This window comes from Canariomyces notabilis (assembly GCF_033297395.1).
Source record: "Canariomyces notabilis strain CBS 508.74 unplaced genomic scaffold N656scaffold_57, whole genome shotgun sequence".
In the NCBI taxonomy this organism is placed as follows: domain Eukaryota; kingdom Fungi; phylum Ascomycota; class Sordariomycetes; order Sordariales; family Chaetomiaceae; genus Canariomyces; species Canariomyces notabilis.
In genome coordinates this window covers 13,683-27,921 of record NW_027041879.1, presented here as the reverse complement: position 1 = coordinate 27,921, position 14,239 = coordinate 13,683, and the positions used below count along the sequence as shown (strand labels likewise).

The 14,239-nt window shown below is 54.0% G+C and overlaps 7 protein-coding genes across 7 annotated transcripts; 3 read left to right on the top strand and 4 right to left on the bottom strand.

The window, feature by feature from the left end:
* The first annotated feature begins 522 nt into the window (after positions 1-522).
* N656DRAFT_785793 (uncharacterized protein) lies at positions 523-1,721 on the top strand. The gene has a single exon (XM_064816457.1). It carries the CDS (start codon positions 742-744, stop codon positions 1,468-1,470), a length of 729 nt encoding a protein of 242 aa, XP_064664580.1. The 5' UTR covers positions 523-741; the 3' UTR covers positions 1,471-1,721.
* N656DRAFT_564442 (uncharacterized protein) lies at positions 1,698-2,307 on the top strand. The gene has a single exon (XM_064810109.1). It carries the CDS (start codon positions 1,925-1,927, stop codon positions 2,243-2,245), a length of 321 nt encoding a protein of 106 aa, XP_064664579.1. The 5' UTR covers positions 1,698-1,924; the 3' UTR covers positions 2,246-2,307.
* Positions 2,308-2,309: 2 nt separating this feature from the next.
* N656DRAFT_793462 (uncharacterized protein) lies at positions 2,310-3,295 on the top strand (the record flags this gene model as incomplete). The annotated part of the gene is made up of 4 exons (XM_064817172.1): positions 2,310-2,372; positions 2,438-2,556; positions 2,648-2,873; positions 2,912-3,295. 4 exons carry the CDS (start codon positions 2,310-2,312, stop codon positions 3,293-3,295), a joined length of 792 nt encoding a protein of 263 aa, XP_064664578.1.
* An 846-nt stretch (positions 3,296-4,141) lies between these two features.
* Positions 4,142-4,626, bottom strand: N656DRAFT_785788 (uncharacterized protein; the record flags this gene model as incomplete). Its single annotated transcript, XM_064816456.1, has 1 exon — positions 4,142-4,626. Exon 1 carries the CDS (start codon positions 4,601-4,603, stop codon positions 4,142-4,144), a length of 462 nt encoding a protein of 153 aa, XP_064664577.1. The 5' UTR covers positions 4,604-4,626.
* A 2,601-nt stretch (positions 4,627-7,227) lies between these two features.
* On the bottom strand, positions 7,228-7,828 carry N656DRAFT_772892 (uncharacterized protein; the record flags this gene model as incomplete). The annotated part of the gene is made up of 3 exons (XM_064813960.1): positions 7,228-7,247; positions 7,321-7,391; positions 7,479-7,828. The coding sequence occupies 3 exons, from the start codon at positions 7,826-7,828 to the stop codon at positions 7,228-7,230; spliced, it is 441 nt and encodes a 146-aa protein (XP_064664576.1).
* An 818-nt stretch (positions 7,829-8,646) lies between these two features.
* On the bottom strand, positions 8,647-9,448 carry N656DRAFT_785785 (uncharacterized protein). Its single transcript, XM_064816455.1, has one exon. It carries the CDS (start codon positions 9,162-9,164, stop codon positions 8,769-8,771), a length of 396 nt encoding a protein of 131 aa, XP_064664575.1. The 5' UTR covers positions 9,165-9,448; the 3' UTR covers positions 8,647-8,768.
* Positions 9,449-9,823: 375 nt separating this feature from the next.
* Positions 9,824-10,708, bottom strand: N656DRAFT_720941 (carbohydrate-binding module family 50 protein; the record flags this gene model as incomplete). Its single annotated transcript, XM_064812477.1, has 1 exon — positions 9,824-10,708. The coding sequence occupies one exon, from the start codon at positions 10,706-10,708 to the stop codon at positions 9,824-9,826; it is 885 nt and encodes a 294-aa protein (XP_064664574.1).
* Positions 10,709-14,239: the final 3,531 nt, after the last annotated feature.

Here is a 14,239-nt window from a genome sequence, read left to right as displayed (position 1 = left end):
GACCGTGTCCAATCATCTCAACCCGCAAGCAGCTAGCAACGTCGGTCGCAGCCAACCGTATCTCGCAGTAGCGTGGGCGGCTCAACTCGACAGGCGTCTACAGGCGTCAACAGGCGCCTAACAACCGCAGTTGATCGGGACAATCATATCGCATTGCGACCGAGCAGCGCAATCTAGATGCTCCCAATTGTATGGAAGACAAACGGCACAGAGGTTGAAACGGGAAGACGGTACGGTATGCAGTAGAGGCTGAACCTCCCCTAAAGTGATAGCCGGCACGCCGTTAACTAACAGCATTCACAAAGTAGCCTCTGTGTATCATCAACCTCGTGAGGGCGGGTTGACACATAAGCCCATCACGTTCAGCGACACACTTCCGTCGCTGCCGCCCACATGGCTCGGCGACACCCCCCGTCCTGGCCGGTACGCTAGGAGCCCTCCCTACGTTCAACGTCCTACCCTCTAACGATTCATATACAGCTCGAAACTGAAGTGCTTGTGAAAGGGAAGCCGAAGAGCACGACAGATACCTTGCCGGCTACCTATCGCTATTACGAAGCCCCTCGAAAGCACATCGTCGGTAACCCGGCAGATGACATATAGGCCTTTTTACGGAGGGAACTGTCCCTAGGGGTTTTGGCCGACATGCTGAACCATCTATGGTTTGCCGGCGCAAAGCGTCCCGCCACGCCGCTGCACTTTCATGTCGCTATGGGCCGAGAGATCGCCGTCGCTGACCGGATGGACCTTCACCTCCTTTGGGCCAAGGAGGGGAGGCTCTTCGTCAAGCCTATCCCACGCTTTCTTCTCGATCCGGCCTTTTGCCAGAGACACCTACAGTGTCCTGGCGATTGTACTTGCCGCGATCCTCCAGGGGATACGTGTTGGGGGACTCCGCGGAAAGTTGCCCTTGGCTTCCTCTACACATACGTCTGTCTTATATCGTCGGAGAGTGACTTCCACGTCGCCAACGAAAAGCGCCTCTTGCCTCGCGGGGAAGACGACTCGCCAATTGAATGGGCAGACTGGAAGACTCTCGCCAGAGCGCTCCTCCGTACGTATGAGCGTGACCCAGCCGCAGTCCACCCGCGCTTTCTACGTGCCGAGCTCCGCCTCTCCTGCATCAACGCTATCCACCGCTTCACCCGGCTCCCGCCCTTCGAACCCTACCTTTGTGGTCGGCACAACTATAGTAGCCTCTTCCGCGACAACCTCGCTTGGATGGCCGCCGGTACCGTCTTCGTCGCTCTGGTGCTGACCGCGATGCAGGTCGGCCTCGCCACGGAGCGTCTCTGGGGGAACGCTGCCTTCCAGCTGGCGTCGTACGGCTTCGCCATCTTTGCCATCCTAGGCCCCATGTGCGCGTTCGGCCTGGTGGTACTAGGCGCGCTGTTCAATCTCCTCAAGGATCTGCCGTCGCTTCTTGGGGGGCAGCGCAACCGCATGACCACTTATCCGCACCACGTCTAGCGCTAGAAGCGAGTAGGTCCTTACTGAATGGACTTCAAAGAGCCAGAGTGGGGAAATAGGACACCGCAGTCACATATTAGAGGCCGGATTTTATAGGGTAGTGTCTATAAACCAGATTATGGGCAGGGTGCTCCCGCTTTTCCCGGCTTCCTGTCCAGCCCGCAGAGTCTTTGTTGCGTCCAGGTTACCCGGACTGTTGGGAGGAGTGAAGAAGCAGCGTTGATGCAAGCTGAGCTGAGATTCGCCCTTTTTACCTATATGGCAAGACTGGCGGCATCACATCTGGGCAGCAGCAAGCGCCACTGCCTCCGGTATTGGCCGGGAAGGTATTACCGACCAAGTCAAGGTCAAGTATGCACACAGTAGGCGGCGAGAATGTTTTAGGATGCGCGGAAGTTCAGAAATCTGACAACGCCGAATTCGCAAGTTCCAGAATCGCCGGGCAAAGAAGCAGATGAGGAAGATTGCCGAGTTTGAGGCGCAGCAGGCTAGAGAGCGAGCCGCTTCCGAGTCCAAGTCATCTGAAGGGCACGATCAGGCCGTGGAAAGCGAACTCTTTGAGCTGGATAACCAACACCAAACCTCAAGTCTATCTAGTGGGACATTTGGAGAAGACGACGACGAGGTTAGGGCCGAAAGCGACAGTTCCGCGTCTTCTATTCCCGGACCTGCTGAGCAGGACGCCGCCAAGTTCGGCGAGACTCTGGAGCCTGATGCGGATTGCTCTATTCAAGTAAAACGCGAGGCATTGCACTCGCCGGCTCACTATATATAGGAGATGATAGAGCTTGCCCCGCCGGCCACCATCACCGGACAGTTTGGCCAACCCAAGACGAAGGATGAACTTCCATACGCGACAGCCTTTGCATATCGACGTCTGGGGCTGCGACCTCTTCTTATTAGTGAGCGGGACCATTTGCTGCTCCCCCCTCCCCCTTTTTGCTCTGCAGAGACCAACCGCCTCCAGGAACAATGGGACGCCGACTCCACGCAACCTCCGGACAAGCAGACGGCGCAGATTTTTTCTCGCTTTCTCCAGTTGCCCCTTTCTGAACGACTAGTAAGGCATCCCATCCATGATCCATCGTAGCACCGGCACTGGACACCGGGCCGCCACTAACCTCCCCCTGTCCTGTCTGGTACTAGGCCTATACCCGGCAAGTCAATGACCGTAAAGTCTCCTATGCCTGGATCTTTCACAGGCCGAGCAAGACATTCTGGCGCTCACCCGGCCGTACAACGAACGCAAGCCGAACGGCGACGTCTGGCTGCGGACCTACTATGGGCCTGGCAGCGACGAGGCGTTTACGGCCATCCTGGCTTCTGTTGACGCCCCTGACTGCCCGCTCTCGGATGCCGCGCGATACGATTACGGCGACGATTGGCAGCGGATGATGTTGAGGGTCTGGGTCTGCCAGAGGGGTTCGAGATACCCTTCGAGGCCCGGTACAACTACTATCACCTCACGCGCAAGGTGGGCGTCATTTACGTCCTGAACGACCTGACGCTGGGTCCGGCGCAAGGGTCAGGAGATGGAGATGTCAGACCCGAGGACAGGCAGCTGCTCGTGGAACGATACGACGCCGACAGCAGAACTGTGCGGTGGCGCCGCATGGGTGCAGAGGAAGCCTGCGAGCATGCGGGATTAATCAACTCGGCGTCCATTGACGACCATCCCGTTTGTACGACAGCCGAGATTGGAGATGACTACTATAGGGATAGTGAGGAGGAGGATGAGGGCGAAGATGGGGACGAGGATTGGGACGGGGGTCACGAGGATTGTGTCCATCATCCTCTTATATTCCCGGGCCTCGTCCATCAGTGACGACACAAGCCAAAGGTTTGCCTCGATGCTGTAGAGAGCCGAGCCAGATAGCGGTGAATCTTTTGACATCACTGCCGCGGAAGCCAGGAGAAGTCTCCCAGGGTCGACTACGTGCATCCAGTGCTCCAGGTCCCGTTGAGCCAGCGTGACCATGAGCTTGCCAGTATCGAGCCGTAGACGCATGATAGAGAAGAGATCCTCTGAGTGGCAGCATCGAATGCCCTCCCAGTAGCATCGAATGGCGAGTTCCGGATTGCCGATGTAAGCCGCCATGGCGCCGAAAGCCCGGGAAAACCGTGGCACAATCTCCGATGCAGTGTATACGGGCATCGTGGCGTACAAGTCGACTGCCACGCGTAGGTGGTTTATCAAGGCATCTTCGAGCATCTCGTCGTGGTCTGGGACTGCATTCACATGAGAACGCTTCAGCCGGCTAGCAAGCAGAGGCAGGAAGCAAGCGCCGTCAATGAAGCGTTCTATCTCGTCGCACCGAGGCTGCCCTTCGTCCCCCCGTTTCGGTGTGTCATCGTTCAGCCACCCGTTCCATCGATTTTTCACCGCGGAAAATCGGGCTTGCAACGAAAGCTCTGCAGCGATCGCCTCTGAGAAACAATGTAGGGCAGACGGAATAGCCTTCTCTTTCCGCGTCATATTGAACGCTCGTGAGGCTGAGGTGAAACGGGGAGTTTAGAGAGGCGGCAAAGTGATTACCGAGTGTGAGGTAAGCTTTGGCCAGGTTGAAAGCCATGGTAGCTAACAGGGTACTGTGCACTGCTGAGTTTCCCTTGAGCACCTCCTCGGAGGCCTGGATGCAGGCGCCAACCACGTCATCCCCGGCGTACTTTCTCATGTTCTAGCGATAGTAGGATATAATGTCTCCTGCATCGTAGGCGAGACCGCAAAGATCCAGCACCTGTCTGTTGTGCCAGGTAACGGCAGTGGTATTAGTGCACGCGGGAACATTGCCCGTTGTGTCAACTGCCACCGAAGAGAGCGAAGCCTGCTAAGGTCGTTTCTAGCCCGTAGCTTGTCGTAGAGGGGACCGATAAAAGAGTACGTCGGCGGGGCGTTGAAGATTTCCACGTCCAAGCAGCCGACGGTGCATCCCGCGTTTCTATAGAGTTTCATAGCCTGAGCTGCAGCATATGTCGACTTGCGCACTTTCCCAGCTTCGGAGTAAAGAATCGCTTCCAGAACAGAGGCATGGCCACGCAGGATGTCGAACTCCCTCCCTCGTGCACGCAGGCTCCGTATGGAGCGCTCGACGATTGCCAAAAAGGCCTGTCCATCGTAAAGGAAGTGTATCATGCTGAATGACGACTCGCGTTCCATGTACTGATCCCTTACCCATCTCTTCTTCATGTCGATCTCGAGCAGTGCCACTTGCCACGTCATCGCAGCGACTTGTATGCCGTCTAAGTGCCGCGCGAGATATGTTTGGATGGTCTGCAAACGCTTGACGGCCGCGTCTACCGGACAACTTCGCAGAATGTCACGGTATGCCGCGAAAACTGTCTTGTGAAGAATCTTCTATTTGGACCTGCACGGTCATTAAAACTTAGAAATGTAGTTGAAGAAAAGATCTTCATATCTCACCCAATGCAAACGATCTTTGAGGGTGTAACCGGTATTAGTATCGCCAGAAGACTCATGCAGACAGTAACGGCGGAACATTAAAGGTAGTACCGTAGGAGCCTGCTGCCAGCCGCTCGTGAGGCTGAAGCACTCTGCGTAGAGGGAAAATGCGAGTATGCAGGCGGCAGTAGAACTGGTCTTGACGAATCCGCCGGGTAGTCGGCCCTGACGTTTCGCTTCTTATGCATGTAACCCACGCAAAATGCAGCCTTTCGTATGAAGCCCTGCTCGAGGAAACACAACTGAGCCTCCAGGATGTTTTCCAAGATCTCCTCTGACGATGGAGCAGACAGCCCCTCCGGGGCCTGGGCCTTGATGATAGGTATGATGATATCTATCGCCTTGTCGTGATCGCCGAGCAATCTATAGCGGAAGGAGCTTTTGCTTGTCTGTGAAGGGAACACCCCACTGACAAAGCGGGTCTCGGTAAACCATTGCATAATCGTTGAAGCTCTTCCTTGTATGGAGTTGCTAGGTAAAGGGCTGAGGGTGGTGAAATCCGGAAGCTGTGTTTGTGTCAGGGCTGATCAGGCAACCGCTGCCTTCGCTACTAGTGCTGGCGATATGAAAGAACAAAGTCACAAAGCTACAGCGACAACTCACAGCTTGGTATTGTATTTTAAAGAGCGCGTTGCGAACAGCCAGATCTCGCTCTAGGAACCGAGCTCATTCTCCGGACTAGCCTTGGGGCCAGTGAGCACATCCAGCTTGCAAAAGGAAAAAATAACGCAAGATAATCTGAGACTGACTGTGTATTGCATGTAGGGGACAAATTCGTTGAGCAAGGTTGACGGATTCAGTTCTCTGGGTCTTTCGTCATCTCTAAAGATTGACGTAAACATGGGCCACAGCCGAATTCTTTCTATAAACGGGTTGTTGCTGAGATAGCTGACAAACGGAGTGCCGGCGAAGGCATGTCGGCTGCCATCCCCTGCTGAAACTAGAGGCTCCTGGCCATGCGCGGCAAGCTCCTCATCGTTTTCGCGGGTGCAAGACTCGATGTAGCTTCTGCCTGTCGATGTCGCGGTTCAAGGCCCCCTGAAGTGTAACGAAACGAGATATCGATTGAACATGCTCGGCAACATAGCTTCGGATAACCCGGCCGAAAGCAGAGCTGCTGGTTCATGGGGTATGTCTCATTCTCCGTATCTTTCGATCTTCTGTTCGACGAACTCTGTCAATTCTGCGAGGAGGAGTGCTAGCTTTTTTGACTGGCGAGCAACGTGAATTCTCCTGTCCACCAGGGGCTGGAGTTGCTCGTAGAACTGCTCCCAGTTTCCAGAGACATATATGCGCATGTACCAATCGATTGGGGCATCCAGAAAGCGATAGACGTTGTCCGTGGCCGCATGATCCAACCAGGCCTCCGAATTAAAGTTCAAGGAGCGAAAATGATCTTGTAGGGGCTGCATGAGTGCTTGCTCGCGATCGACCTCCCGTAATTGACCCATTCCTTGGAACGAATGGAAGAACCAGGGGAAGTAGAGGAAAAACTTGTCGATATTTGTGCCAGCCTCCTCAAAAGCGAGAAACTAATCGATATCGCTGCCATCGAACACAGGTGCCCAGTAGGAGCGAGAGGTGATAGCGATAAAGCGACCATGGAGAAGGTGAGGCATGAGTTCGATCTCTACAGGAATGCTCTGTGTTTTTCGCTCTCTGAGACATTTTTGGCACATGAAGAAATTGGAACAACTTGCAAAACCTGTGCAGTGGAGATAAAGCCAGTGAACGTTGTCGAGATGGAAGTTGCCTAGGTCCTTGTCACAGCAGAAGCTGCATAAGATGGGAAGCTTGAGCGCCTTCCAAGGCTGATGCACTTCGACCACCGCGACGAGGTCGATATCTCGAACGGTTTCCGCCGAGAATGTCGCAAACTCGGCCGGTTTGACGGGTGGGTGATTGTCGAAGTGCTTCCTAACATCATTTCACTGCACATACTAAGCTGGGCGACATAGGTAGGTAGGTAACTTGCGATAAATCCTGGCTTCAGATCAGATTTCAGAATTCAGATATAAGAATCGGTGGAAAGGTTCAAGTGAATGCTATTGGAAGTGAAGTCGTCCAAACTTCCTATCCTCTTCCCTAGCTCAGATACCTTCGATAGCAAACCAGAATCTGAGATTCTCTTGATCCTGAATCTCAACCATGATTTAGGACTAAATCCAAAAGCCATCAAGCAAAGAAGCAGAGCAGACATAGGAAAAGAAACCCCAGAAATAGGTATCTTGATCACAATACCAACAGCATACTGGGATTATACCGGACTGGTGCATGTGTGCTTGAGCGCCATGGCTCTAGCACCAGCCAAGCCGGTCTGGGAATTGTGTTAGCGAGTCTAACAGAGTCCACCATTTCTGTCTGAAAGGAGATAACGGAATCTAACATACCGAGAGTGCAGTGGCTGTCAGTGTAGTGACCGTTGATGTAGCAGCCAAGCGTGTACGACCAATCCCAACCGCTGAGAGACGAGTGAAGAAGGTCAGCACCATCAAGTCCAGTTCCGGTTCAGTAGGTCATGATCATCATAGAGGTAGATGAAACTAACCAGTTAGTAGCCCCATTAATCACAACACACTCGCCCTTCCTGACGCAGGTAAATCCCCAGACATCCCCCTTCTTGACGGTCCTCACCACGCTGAAGTCGGTACTAGGCCCGGAGCGGCAGTTGACAGTGCTGGCCCCGCCCACGATATAGCAGGCCTGAACCTCGCGCTTGTCAAGACTGAGGGCGGGTTTGTTGGGCGAGACGTCGGCGGCTTCGCGGGCCTCGACGGCGGTGCGAGCGTCGGCGGCGGCGTGAGTCTCGATCTCGATGGCGGTAACTTCGTCGGCAACGGGGGCCGCGAGCAGGCTCATGGGGAGGAGGGCGGCCGTGAGGAGGGAGAAGAACTTCATGGTGGCGTTAGGGGGTTGGATCGCTGAGGCGCTCTGGGAGAAATTGCAAGGTGTCCTGGAGATGGAGACTGAGGGATGGGCCGAGAGACTTGACGGTGTGATGTTTGTCTCTCTTTATATCCGTCTCTCTCTCTATTTCAGTCTGCCCAGCCTCCTTTCTCGTGATCATGTCTCGCCAGCAAATTGATTTCTCCTCTCATTGCCTGCCTTCCACCTTCACTATTCATCACCATACCTCTTTCTCCCACATCATAGCATGCAAAGATGCAAATAGTAAGACGGCGCAATTCTCATGTGAACTGGTACGCACTGTCAGCCGGTATACCCAATCGAAGCTATCCCAACGTCGTATCCAAACCCTTTCGGCTCGAACTCACAGCAATAGTGCTACCTGCAAGGTGCTTCCGCGACACTGGGCAAACTTGCTAGACCCATTGCGGAGACGTACACTGTAAGCGGTACTGGACCAATCCGCATGTGATTCCAAGAACAAAAATACGGCCAACTCAAGCATTAATCTATCTCCCGGAATCTCAAGCCACCCCGAAGAGCCTCAATTCAGAACGACCGCTGCCAACAACACAGTAGAGCCGCCGGATGACTCGGCAAATGGACCCACCTTCCCCTCAAAGGGCTTGTCAGCAATCCTTTAGCTCTGCACGCTAAGTAAACTCCTTCCGTTTTCTCCAAGTCAAAGTTCGCTGCGGTCCGGGATGCCGAGCGAAGCACACAAATTAATATGAATTCTACGTAAGGTAAGTAGGGCAGTATATGAGTATATGATTCTGCTCTCCTGCTCTTGCTCCTCCAGCGCTTCTCTTTATCAGTAGGCCAGTATAGCTCATCTACAAACAGGAAAATAAAACTTGCATGTAGAATAGGGGGTACTAGTATGGTATGACCCTATGTTGACAAACATTAATGGAGAGAGCTATAGCCATCAAGCTCGACACAACTTGATGGCATCTTGGAGCGCATCGTCCCACTTCTGGAAATTGCCACCAAACTTGCTGACACCGCCGTTCGTTCTCAAGCCCGCCCGCACGGCAGCCATGTCCTTGAAGCCCTTGGGGGACCTAGCCACCTTGGAAAAGCTACCGAGGCCAAACATCATGCCCAGGAGGCCCTTGATGGCCGAATTGGGGTCGTCGACCATTCCGTAGATGCCAAAGGCCAGGTTGGCCGCCACGCCGGCGATGGGGGCAAACCGAGCGAGAGTGCTGGCGTCGGCAAGCACGGCGCCGACTTCGCCGACGAAGGGCACGACGAAGAGGATGGCACCGATGGTGGTGAGAATTAGCTGCTTGGCCTTGTCACGGGCCTTTTCTCCTCCCATTTCTCTTCGTCCTCGCCCATCTCTTTAGCCTGCTTCATGCCCTCGACGGCCTCTGTCACCATGAAGACGGGCACTAACATGACCTGCAGCACGTCGTCGACGGGGCCGTCCCATGCAACCAACAGGATCTCGTATTTCATGGCCAGGAGGTTGTTCGGACCTCCTGGAAGCTGCCCATGGTGTTGGTGATGATGTCCTTGGGGTTGGGCACATCAATGTCGGTAGCCTGCAGACCAATCAGTCTCTAATCTTCAAGGAAGTAAATGCGAGTTCTTACGCCAGGGTACTCCCAATCAAGTTCAGGCCATCGACCTTGTGCTCGGTCTTGAAGCGGATCACATTCCGTGCCACCTTCTGCCTGATCACCTCGGTAGCCACCATTGTACGGAACACGGTATACGACTCTTTGTAGTTGCTAAAGTCTCATCTGCCAAACGAGACAATCTTCTTGGCACCCAGGTTAACATTGCCTTGAAGGCGTCAAACTGGTCCTGGACCTCGCTCACATCGACCGTGAAATCGTTGGGCGTGATATCTGGGAAGGCAAAGTGGATGTGGGTGTAGTCACTCCATTCGTGTCCGACGGGTGCAACTTGGGGAGGCACGAGCTTGGTAACGTCCATGTTCAGGCACTCTCTCTCCTTGTTCCAGGACTCGAATTAGCCCACGACACGGAACTCCTGAGGCCCGTTGAGCGAATGGACAATGTCCATGCCGCACTTTGAGACGCACCCGTGGATCCCTGGCGTGGACGTTCTCGGCGCCCCCGTGTCGGCCGGGGCATAGATGCAAAAGTCCTCCCTGAGCCCGCAGTTGTCCCAGATGTTGCAGCATACGTTGAGCGGACACGGGTTCAGGTCGGCGAGCTCGGTCCCGTTGGTCGGCCTCACTGTTCTGGGCACCTGGGGCCCGCAGACGGCGTCCGGGTAGGGGGCGGGCATGGACGGATCGCCGCTGCTGAGGCAGATGTACTGGCTGGGCTGGATGTAGCGGCAACCGGCAAAACCCCAGGTCTTTTGGTTGACCTCCTCGAGCTTGGTATAGTTGGAAATCTGGTGTGCCGCGGCGATGGTGGCGCACGTGTCATCGGCCTTGATGGTGTAAGTCTTGCATGACCCGTCCGGGTTGGGCTGCGGCGAGAAATCGGGCAGGGTGCCCGCCCCGCAAGACACGTACTGGCCTGATATGAGGGTGCTGCAGAAGTCCGACTTGCCCCCGTTGTAACTGATGAGGTCGGCCTGAGAGATTTTGCACTTTTGCGCAATTGCCCAGCAGCCATCGCCGGGGCCTGCTTGGGCGTAACTGCATGTGGCTCGGGCATGGAGCTCCTCCCTCTTGCGCTCGCCATTGCTGTTATTGATGGCAGATAAGATGCCGACGGTCTTGCCCTCCAGAACCTCCTCTTGGTCGTAATCTGAGAGGCAGATGCCAGTGCTCCAGTCCCGGACCAGGGCCTGGACCGCCGAGATGTTACCTTTGTTGTTTGCGTAGATGCCAAATGTCTGGGCCCTGAAAGGATCCGGCTCGCAGATCTGAGCACCCATGCGGATGGGCACCTTGCCGGCGCCGGTTGTGGCAGTGAAGGCATCCTGCACGATGCTTTGCCTTTTCAATCTGGGAACCACGTACAGGCCGACCACGGCCTGACCCAACTTGGCAAAAACAATGGTAGATTCGCAGTCTAGCTCCGCCTCGAGGTAGAGGATCAAATCCTCGGTGACTGCCGCCGTGTCCCGCGCGTCTGTGTCGGCGAGACCCTCCGAAGCGATGCGGACATTGACCGAGTTACGCTCTAGTAAAGATAGCGAGCTTCCACATGTGGCGGTCTGTGAAAAGTTGCGGTAAGTCGCTGGCTCCGTGTTATTAATGGCCGCGTGTTGTCTCTCCAGTAGGGAGACCAGACTGCGAGTCTTGTGTGACCAGCGTCAGTCACGGCGCAGGTTCGGATGGTGATATGCCTGCTCCCGGGCTCATCGAGGGGGTTGTGCAGTCCCATGTCAAACAGCAGCGGTTGCTGGCACCAGTCAAGATCGCTGACTTTATGATATCGTGTCTAATTCCTAGGTTTCTGGCCAACGACGTGACATGGCAGCGGGCAATTTTCGTAGTTGGACCAGAACAAGTCGGCCAGTGACGTTGGCGTAGACGCCAACGACACAACGACCGCCCTCCAAAGATCTTCCATGTCGCGCAATCTACAAAGCAAGATTCGGGACCGTGGGGGGAGGGCAAGACGGTAGACCTCAGGAGTAGGGACTGGAGAGGAACGAGAGAAGAAGGTCTGACGATCCAAGACTGGGCGAGAGGCACTCCCTCGAAACCGCAAATACATATCATAAGCACATTGGGTCTTTGCTTTTTGCCTGTACGCCATCATGGCATGGAGCAACTCCTGAATGAGAAGGTCCCTGCCCCTGAGGATTTTTGGACTTTGCGGGGTAGCCCCCAACTCACATACACGCTTGATTTCAAGCCATTGCCATGGTAAGGTTCTCGGCTTACCGTTCCGACTAGATCGAACCTTGTGCCGTTTGAGGCACAAACATGATATTGCCTTTCCTGGTGTGACCATGAACACAGACTCCACGGACCCAAGAGTGTAGCACCTGTTCCTTGCATAAGGTGAGGTACTGCGCCAAGCAGGTAGAGGAGGGGTTTCTAAGGTAACATCCATGTTCTCAGGCTGTCATACTGATGTTTAGCTTGGCATTAAACCCTCTGAATAGGATTCGCTGGTACGCTGAACAATGCCGTTGACCTTGGCGTCCGGGAATCAATGAGTGGGTCAGTTACCTTGTGCTTGTGCCGCGACTAGCCATAAGTATTCTGGGCTGACTTTGACTCTGCCGACAGATGGAGAGCGCCGGTTACCGTGACTTCCAGCTCAAGTTCAAGGACCCGAAACCGACGTTGCCCAATGGAGCCACATTCGACGAGATTGATATCCACAGGACCCTCACAGAGTCGGGAAACCGAGCGGCCACCGCTGCCTAGGACGGTTTTAGGCAGTGCCTCAGGGAGTTTATAAGAGGCTATCCAAGCCAACATAAGGATCCTTATAAGCATAATGCAGCCATCATCGCTCTTAGGGAGTACTCCGACAAGCTTCGACTTCCAGTCGACACTTGTTGATGATGAGGCCTGGCAGTCGGGATTTCAAACCATCTTAACTGATTTGTTGCAGACCTCCGCAAGGGAAAGTAGTGTAGGTAGACCTTTTTGCAGTAGAGATGGCGTAGGAGAGAGGCTGGCGCCTCTGGTTAGACAGGCCACCGGTTTGCAATGACGGAAGCGAACATTGGAGTCTCTATGCCGATCTCCATGCCAACGAGGGCTGCCTAACCGATTGGGAAGTGTAGTGGATTGACTTGGTAGGTGGTATTTAGGCGGTATACAAAAAGATAAAGAGAATAGCTAAGTTAAGTAGGCGGTAGAAAAGGTAGTAGGCGGTAGATAGGTTACAGTTATAAGCTAACGAGGAAGGTTGTACAAAGGTAGTGAGCAAGATCTGTCTGATTCTGTTCATGCGAGGTAGTAGGGTGGATCAGCGGCACAATAATCCCAGGATCATCATTATTCCATCGCTTCGAAGTTCAAGTGCCTTCAAACATACTGACTAATTTCTGATTTACCGTCTTAACCTTGCGCCGGATTCTTGCCATTATCTGCGAGAAGCAGTCGGTACTCACTCTCCACCTGCCACCATCAGACACCAAGGGCGCGGAGTGTTGGAAAACAGGGTCGTCGAGCTCTACAAGGTTCTCCACCTGTATTAGATGAAGAGCATCTTCCGTATATGAGCGAGAACATTGCCGAAGATATGGGCCGGAAAAGACATGAGGATCTTGTACGATCTACGCTTAGTCATGTGTACTACGACGAAGGACGGTGAGAGGGGGCCGAGAAGCTAGATGTGAAGGTGATGGAGCCTCAGAAACCCGTTTGGCAGCAATCGCCAGTCTGGGGATGCGCTTCTCACCCTCTCCAATTACCACAATCGTCACAATGGAACCCTTGAGCATTACAGCTGCGGTCGTGGGTATGCCGTGCCAGCAGCACACTGTATACACCTTCTGTTGGGAGACCTCTAGAAAATCGTCGACGACTCTATGAGCTGCACTTCTCTGTGTTGGCAAATACATGGCGTTTCTACGACCTGGTACATCACTGTAGTCCTGATTCTAGGACAAATGATTGCTTATGTGCCGCAAAACAGCCGCTCCAGCAGCAGCTGCATTACTCTTGGTCTCTGAAACGAAAAGACGGGCAGCTCCAGGACATGGTCGGTCCTGTCCTAAGACTATCACGAGATCATGTGTTGGATCACAGGAGGGACCGTGCCGCCAAGCGGCCCGCCAAAGGAAGCCTGGAGGAACTGTTCTAGTGCTGTTCCACGTGAGCAAGCGAAGTGGATGTTGCAGTTGCGGAAAGCGTGATAAACAGCGTATCGGACGCGCCAGCGGAACAGCCAATTGGAAACAAGACGAGTCCCAAGGCGGCTGAGCGCTAGGCACCGATCTGCCATTCCGCCAAGCCCGACGTGAGTAGGCCACAGTCTGATGACATCGCCACATCTTGCTCAGGAGCCGCTTGCATGTACATGTATGCAGGACGAAATGGAGCGCTCGAAATGATTAGAAATCTGAAAGGCTGGGAGATTCTAGAATACTAGGGCGACTATAAATTGAAGGCTCCCCCCAGACCCCTCCTGTGGCACGCTATGATTAGAAAATATAGAGGGAAGAAAAGAGGGGGTTTGGACATGACATAGCTTCGCTGCCGCCTCCTAGTTCCCAGCAGCCAAGTTTAGCGGTGGCCGTCGGCCGCAATCCATCACTTCAGTAACGACGCCCTTTTCTAACAGCAGCTTCACCGCTTCCTTCTCGCTATGTTGCCTGCCACTTAAAGAAATATGTCTAAGACCAACCGCGATAAAACCACCATCCAGAGGGTACCAGTATAAATGTTCGTTAAAGCTTCTCCGAAGTAAAGCCTTGTATAAGGGTTTAACATATGGGCTGAGAACGTCTAACGATAGCACTACCGGATTTAGAAGCGCCTCGATCGCTGCCCGT

What these genes read in the sequence shown, in the direction of transcription:
- N656DRAFT_785785 (XM_064816455.1), bottom strand. Translation starts at nt 9,164, where the DNA reads ATGGGAGGAGAAAAGGCCCGTGACAAGGCCAAGCAGCTAATTCTCACC.
- N656DRAFT_785793 (XM_064816457.1), top strand. Translation starts at nt 742, where the DNA reads ATGGACCTTCACCTCCTTTGGGCCAAGGAGGGGAGGCTCTTCGTCAAG.
- N656DRAFT_564442 (XM_064810109.1), top strand. Translation starts at nt 1,925, where the DNA reads ATGAGGAAGATTGCCGAGTTTGAGGCGCAGCAGGCTAGAGAGCGAGCC.